This window comes from Micromesistius poutassou (assembly GCF_964030765.1).
Source record: "Micromesistius poutassou genome assembly, chromosome: 3".
In the NCBI taxonomy this organism is placed as follows: domain Eukaryota; kingdom Metazoa; phylum Chordata; class Actinopteri; order Gadiformes; family Gadidae; genus Micromesistius; species Micromesistius poutassou.
The window spans coordinates 17,611,874-17,619,434 of NC_140273.1; the positions used below are offsets into that span (position 1 = coordinate 17,611,874).

Sequence of the window (7,561 nt, forward strand, 5' to 3'; positions counted from 1 at the left end):
TGCTCGGTGTAATACGAGACTCCTAGGATTTAACATGCAGTCATAGGCCTGTTGTAAAAAGTCACTGTCTAGTGTTCAAACTCTACAGGTCCGGTGTTAAAACTCATTGTGTACAAACTCTACAGGTCTGGTGTTAAAAATCACTGTATAGTGTTAAAATGCACTGACTAGTTAGTGTTGAACTCTACCGTATGGTGTTTAAACTCACTGTCTAGTGTAAAAACTCAGTCCAGTGTTGCAACTCCCTGTTTAGGGTTAAAATTCAACCTAACAGTATGGTGTTAAAACTTTACCATCTGGTTCAAAAACTATTTAAAAAAAAAAAAAACTCACTTATTTTGAGAAAATTTGCCAAAGATTCAGTAAATGTGTGCAGTTGTGAAAAACTTGAAAACTCAATCTAGTGTTCAGACTCTATGCTAAAGTTGTCACACTAATTCACTTATGTTAAGTCATTGATAAATATCTCACATTGCTTGAAGCCATAAGCGTTATATAGTATTTCAATAATACAAAGGATCAGATGTTATAATCCCTTGTGCCGAAATTAAAATTACTAAATTAAGTATCTATTTCTTAATTCATTTTGATAACCATTTGTATAAAAATCCCATCTGTTGTAGTTTATTAGAAATACATAAAAAAGCAGATAACATTTTAATTGTAATTGTATTTATTCAAATATAATATTTCTCAAGACAGTAAAAACAGTAAAAACCAGTAAAAAGTTATTTCAAACTTTTGACATATGTTCCTGTATTAAAAAGCTTGATATTAGGCCAAATGATTAACCCCTCCAGCTGTGTTTTCTGTGTTGGAGAAAAAGACAGATCATCCCATTTTGACCCAAGAGATACATGCTGAAGATTTAATAACCTTTAAGGAGCTCATTGACAACAAAGCCACATGGTATTGGTTGAGAAACAAGCTATATGATATAAAGAATATATATGACTAGTAGCTCATCCATGGTAGAGACCTGGGAATGGGAACATCACCCAAACAGCTCAGAACATACATTCATTCCTTCAGAAGGCCAAAATTATTAATTTCCACAAAATCCAAGACGGAACCTTGAAATTCCCCCTGATCTTAGAAGACAGAGACATCGTTTGATTGGTTAAGCTTTAAGGCACAGCAAGTTTGATTTTGATACTAGATATTTATGATGGATTTGATATTTAGAATGGATTTGAGCTTTAGACGAGAGCAACAGCAAGTAGATCTTGAGTGAAGCTTCCTCTCAGAGCAGGCTGGGCCTGAGGGGGTTGGGCCGCACTGAGGAGAAGGCCCCGATGTGGGTGATGAGGTTGGGCTCCAGGCTGTGGGCCCTCTCCCCGGGGAAGGAGCGTGCCATGCGGAACAGAAGCATGTCCTTGGCTAGGCCCTTGACGCAGAAGGAGCCGTCCAGATAGCGAGCGGCTCGGAGCGAGGCGTTCCCCGGGTACAGCATGGCCGGGGTGCAGCACTCTGTGGCCGGGGACACGGCGTAGAGCTGGGGGGATGCCCGCCGCAGCTCCAGCAGGTAGTGCCTCCCCACTAGCTCCACCAGCACCATGACGTACACGCTGAAGAACAGGAGGTGTCTGAGCGTGAAGGAGAAGGAGGAGCAATAGGGGAGCACCAGGAGGAGCAATGAGGAGGCCAGGAGGCCCAGGCCCAGCCACTCAAGCAGACGGTATGGCTCTGGGTTCCAGTAGCGCTGCAGTCTCTCTGGGTGGTACAGCTTGATGTAGAGGGTGCCGCTGGAGAAGCTCCGGGACAACAGGTCCTGGATCACAGGGAAGAAGTCTGGCTGCGGCCAGGCATCGTCCTCCAGCACCACCACATTCTGAGGCCTGAGCAGTTCCCATCCCTTCTGGAGACAGAACACATAGTCTCTCTTCTCCTTCTCAAATGTGTTGACATTCTCCCTGCTCATCCTCCTCCTCTCCTCGGCAGACCTCCTCACCGTCTGGAACCTTCCCTCCAGTAAGGCCGCGTCCTCGTTCGCCTTGGGATCGCTTTCCACGTCGCACAGCAGCACCTGGGCACAATGCTCCCCCCGGCAGGAGGCCAAAAGCCCTGCAAGCTGCTGCATCACCTGCAGGAGATAGTGGTAGTCCCGCCCCTCTGTACGCCTGGCTGTCACCACGGTAACCAGCAGGTGAGGCTCGGGCTGGGTCTGGATGGTGTGGGCCCCTGTGTCTTTCTGCCAGAAGCTCAGAGCCTCCTGTCCGCGGCGGTAGCTGTCCTGGAGGGCCGTCTCACTGAGGGGCTCCAGGTACCAGGGTCTGAAGAAGTAGTAGGAGTAGAGCATCCGCTGGCACAGCACCGGGAGCAGCACGCCAAAGGTCAGCACACACAGGAGCAGGGCCTGGGCCACGGGCCGGGACCGCACACGCGGGAGCAGATCCGTGGCCACCAGCCTGGACCATCGGCTCCTCAGCTGGCGGAGGCACTCCATCACATGCCTCCACCTGCCCCTAGACACTGGCCGGAGGTCACAGGCTCCACCCTTCACTTGGTTTCTGTCAAAATAGAAGATGAAACAAGTTAAATAGTATATGTAAGAGTACACATTCGTAACACAGTTAATATGTTGGTAACACCAACCTATTAGCTGTGTAACCAACTTATTAACATTTTAGCTTTATTGTTTAGGTTAATGACTTAACCATATTTTTATTTTTAATTTAACATTTCTTTAACTGTGTTAATTACCACAGTTAATCGGTTAATGACACAGTTAATATGTTGGTAATACAGTTAATATGTTCATAACGCAGTTAATTACAAAGTTAATATGTTCATTATAGAGTTGATATGTCCGTAAGAGTCCCTTACATTCTTCTCACTTAGTCTCTCATCTGCTAGTCTATATCACCTGCTGGTCTATATCACCTGCTGGTCTATATCACCTGCTGGTCTATATCACCTGCTAGTCGATATCACCTGGTAGTCTATCTCACCTGGTAGTCTATCTCACCTGGTGGTATCTCTCCCTTGGTGGTCTCTCTCCCCTGTTGGTCGCTCTCCCCTGGTGGTCTCTCTCACCTGGTGGTCTTTCACAGCAATAGCTATAGAAATAGAGAATAGAGATTGACACATAGAATGAATAGATATAGACATAGACAGACTACAGACTACAGAAATTGACAATAGATATAGAGACAATATACAGATATAGGTTTCGACATAGAGACCAGACATTCTAGACATAGACTAGACACGAGACTACAGGCAGAAACTAGACATTGTAGACATTGACAGTAGAGACTAGACTTTGTAGACGTTGACACTAGAGACTAGACATGTAGACATATAGGGCCTACTATAGACGGAAATACATTTCGACATAGAGACTATGGGGACAGGGTTTGAATCCATTTGATCCCGTGTATTTGGATAAATAAGTGGAACAGTATGTATCAGTAGTATATTTACACTAGTATGAATTCTTACATTCAAACGTCAACTCCTCTTTCGCTTCGATAACACTTGAATATTAACATTGTACGAAAGGAATAGACTCGCATTGAGTAACTTCCGTATTATTGTAGCTGACGTCTCTGCCGCACGCAGCGCGTCTTTTATGCCGCCTTCAAAACAGCTCGGAGGTTCGGCAGCTCTAACGTGTAAACCTTCCCTTCTTCCGAAATAAAGGTGCGTTCATGGTCCTGGTAATAACGAGACGCCTCGTCAGTGATGACGCACACGCTTACGCGTGTTCCCGGCAGCGACCGTTCATGTGCACTGCGTTGGGAATCTAAAAGTTCCTCACAGCAGGGGTTTTTTTATCCGATAAAAAAAAGTCAGAACTAAACAGAATCGGTTTCCGCTAAACCCCAGTGTACCTCTAGGTTGAAAAATCGTTAATGCAAGTGATTGTGAGAAAATAATTATTTTCTGGTCCCGTTTGAATTGTGCCATGAATGTCAACATATGTTGTCTGTGAATTTTTAATATAATTTTTCATGTTAAGAGTTTGACAGTATATTGTAGCTAGCAGTTGTGGAAAAGACATAACGAGAAAGACTACATGTCGCCTAAGACATATAACATCAGACGGGAATCTAAATAAAGAACAGCCTAATGGGTGTTAAGTTTGCCTCTTAATGCTTGCTGCAAGTTCACTTTAGTCTATCAATGTAATGACAGCAAAATGGGCATCCATTGTTGTGACGTGAACCCGGAGGACTCGGGTTGCTTTACTTCCACACGAAACTTCCACAAGCGAAAACTCCGACCTAACAGAGTGTTCAAATCACTTTCCTCTGAGCTTAAAGGTCCCATGACATGCCACCAGGTGTGGTGTGATTAGACATTACAAGCCGTTTTGGAAATCTGCCTCTTAAGACATCACAGGTGGGCGTGTCCACCTAGATGTGTGACGGATAGATGAGCAACGTTTGCTATAGTCCACTGGGTAGGCTGATAGACTGATCTATCCAGCACACATCTAGGTGGACACGCCCACTTTCTGCCCCTTATGATGTCATAAGGGGCAGATTTCCAAAACGGCTTGTAAAGGCTAATCACACCACACCACACACATGTCATGGGTCCTTTGAGGTCCGAACCTCTGAAACTCCCATTTTGAATGCGGCATTATGCTCCCATTTCATGCGCAAATAGAGACGTACATTATCAACGTTCTAACCATCACTGCCCTCATACTTTCATGCGTCCTTTACGTTGGAATGGACGTTGAGCAAAACATCCTCTAGAGGGCGTAATTCAGATTCAAAAGTTACTCCAATAAAGTTTAAAAAAAAAAGTTTATGACAACAAACATGGCGACAATGGGGGAGATAACTGCATCTATTGAGAAGGAGGCAAAAACGCAGGCAGTGTTTTAGACAGCGGTGGTCAGTGAGACCACTAACATGGACCATGCCCATTCATTCCTATGGAAACTGCTCAGTGGCGCAGGGCAACATCAAGGACAGAATTGCTTCCGCATCATGGGAGCCTAGCCACGCCCTAGTGCATGACGTTCTGGATGTAGAAATATTCTCTATTCTCATTGTTAGCATTGTAGCATCACAAGCGAGAGGTCTGAGTGAGCACAGTCGCATTGTTTACCGACCATGGTAGTATAAGTTACTAACCCCCCCCAATTATTCACTATATGTGATACTATACATGCACTGAGCCCTCTCGGAGGCCCAGCCGAAACCACATTAGTTTCACTACTACTCCTTTCAGCTGCCCACCCCTCCTTCTCTGGCTAATAAAATGCTTGAGGTGGCGTTTTGAAAAGAGAAAACTTACATTTTAATAGTACATGGTCCAAAGATAATTATGAGCCTTTGATTGATATCCAGAGAAAATTTGCGGAGATCCTTTTCCAATCCTTTTCCCCTACTTGTATTGGAGTGAACAGGGATATCTACTTCCGGGCCCCATGATTTGAGGGACCCGTTAAAAAACTGCAATACCAGGCTTGGCCACTGAGCACTGGTGGATTGCGGAAGTAGGTACTGCTCTGGGGGCCTGGTTTCGTGCAGAAATACAGACGAAATGTACGCAGAGTACGGACAGAAGGCTCCGTCCGTATCCGTATGTGTATCTTACGTAGAGCATAAATGAGCCTTTACCGTAATGGCCCCAAAACCACTTCTGACCACATCTGGAACACAAACCCCCCTAACCCTATTATCCCATGGGTTAGTAGGGTTAGGAGGGTATGTGTTAGTAGGGTTTATGTTAGTAGGGAACTGGGTTAGTAGTGTAGGGTTATGGTAAGTAGGGTTAGGAGGGTTATTAGGGTTATGGTTAGTAGGGTTAGTAGGTTAGCAGGGTTCATAGGGTAAGAAGGGTGGTTAGGGTTAGTGTTAGTGTTTGAAGAGTAAGAAAGATTTTGTCCTTAAAGGGGACATATTATACCACCAGGTGTGAGTGTGATTAGCCATTACAAGCCGTTTTGAATATGTGCCGCTTCAGACATCACAGGTGGGGGTGTCTACCTAGATGTATGATGGATAGATGAGCAACGTTTGCTACAGTCCACTTGGTAGGCTGGTAGACTGATCTATCCAGCACACATCTAGGTGGAAACGCCCATCTGTGATGTCAGAAGCGGCACATTTTCAAAACGGCTTGTAATGGCTAATCACACTCACACCTGGTGGTATAATATGTCCCCTTTAACATGATTGTACTAGTTTGACATTGACATCGGATTTTATCCCGCAAATATCTTCTTAGTGCATGAGGGTTAAACGCCTCATACCGCTGTTGATATCTTTTATCATCGGCCACAGATAACTTCAGCAGGTCATCAGAGCTTGAAACAACCAATAGAAGAGCTTAGTCTATCTTTGCACGACATCTCAACCAATATCTGTTGTTTTTGTCACTTTGATTACATCTGCAGCAGTCGACAGGAATGCCACCAATGCTTCAGTGCATCATATCTCGATGGAGCGGCGCCAACAGACGTCAGGGATGGACCGGTTGTCCCTAGTCTATACACTAGGGACTTCTTGTGCTTATGCTTCTTCCCTCAATCCAGGTTTAGTCAACAACTAACCTGCTTCAATCTTCATTCAACAATGAACCTGCTTTCAACTTTAGTTAACCACTAACCTGCTTCAATCTTCAGTCTACAACCAACCTTTCATCTTCAGTCAACAATGAACCTGCTTCAACTTTAGTCAATCACTAACCTGCTTTCTACTTTGGTCAACAACTAACATTGTTTAACCTTTAACCAACAAATAACCTGCTTTCATCTTTAGTCAACAACCAATCTTTCATCTTTAGTCACTCACTAAAGATGAAAGGTTCTGGATAAATTGGCTCTGGATAAAGACTGTAACATTTTATATATTATTATTATTACGGTCTGACCTGGACAGGCTGTGGTATTATGGGCTTTCCTGGATAGCTGGGGTTAGTAGTGGGGTATTATGGTCGTCTTGGACCAGCTGGGGTTAGTGGGGAGGTAGGGTCTGTCCTTGACAGGCTGGGATATTATGGTCTGTCCATGAACGGCTGGGGTGTCAGATAACAGTAGCAGGAAAGCTGATACTTGAGCTCTTATCTGAAGTGTTTCTCTGACACCTTTAAAACTCCATGGAGATAATTACTAGGGGAACAAAACAGGGAAATGAGAACAAAGCCAATATACTATATCACATTATTGTGTATTTGTAGGTATACTATTTATTGCTTTTTAAATATAATTCAACAACCAATATTCAATAAATACTGGCCCATGTTCGGTGCAGGAAAAAAAGGAATACTTCAAAGAACAAAAGGAATCCTCCTGTTCGCTGTGATGCAGTAGAATAACTTAATGAGGGACCATCGTCTACCAGTAGATGAGCTTATGAGTTACCATTGTCGACCAGTACATAAAGGTTAGGACCATTGTCTACCAGTAGATAAAGGTTATGAAGGACCATCGTCTACCAATAGATAAAGGTTAGGACCATCGCCTACCAGTAGATAAAGCTTATGGGTTACCATCATTTACCTGTAGATAAAGGTTAGGACCATCGTCTACCAGTAGATAAGGTTAGGACCATTGCCTACCAGTAGATAAAGGTTAAGATGGACCATCGTCTACCAG

At 44.1% G+C, this 7,561-nt stretch overlaps 1 protein-coding gene across 1 annotated transcript; it reads right to left on the reverse strand.

Moving 5' to 3' along the window:
* Positions 1-676: 676 nt before the first annotated feature.
* pgap4 (post-GPI attachment to proteins GalNAc transferase 4) lies at positions 677-3,574 on the reverse strand. Its single transcript, XM_084465499.1, has 3 exons — positions 3,445-3,574; positions 2,969-3,059; positions 677-2,510 (listed from the first exon to the last, which is right to left on the reverse strand). Exon 3 carries the CDS (start codon positions 2,444-2,446, stop codon positions 1,244-1,246), a length of 1,203 nt encoding a protein of 400 aa, XP_084321625.1. The 5' UTR covers positions 2,447-2,510; positions 2,969-3,059; positions 3,445-3,574; the 3' UTR covers positions 677-1,243.
* Between the last annotated feature and the right edge of the window lie 3,987 nt (positions 3,575-7,561).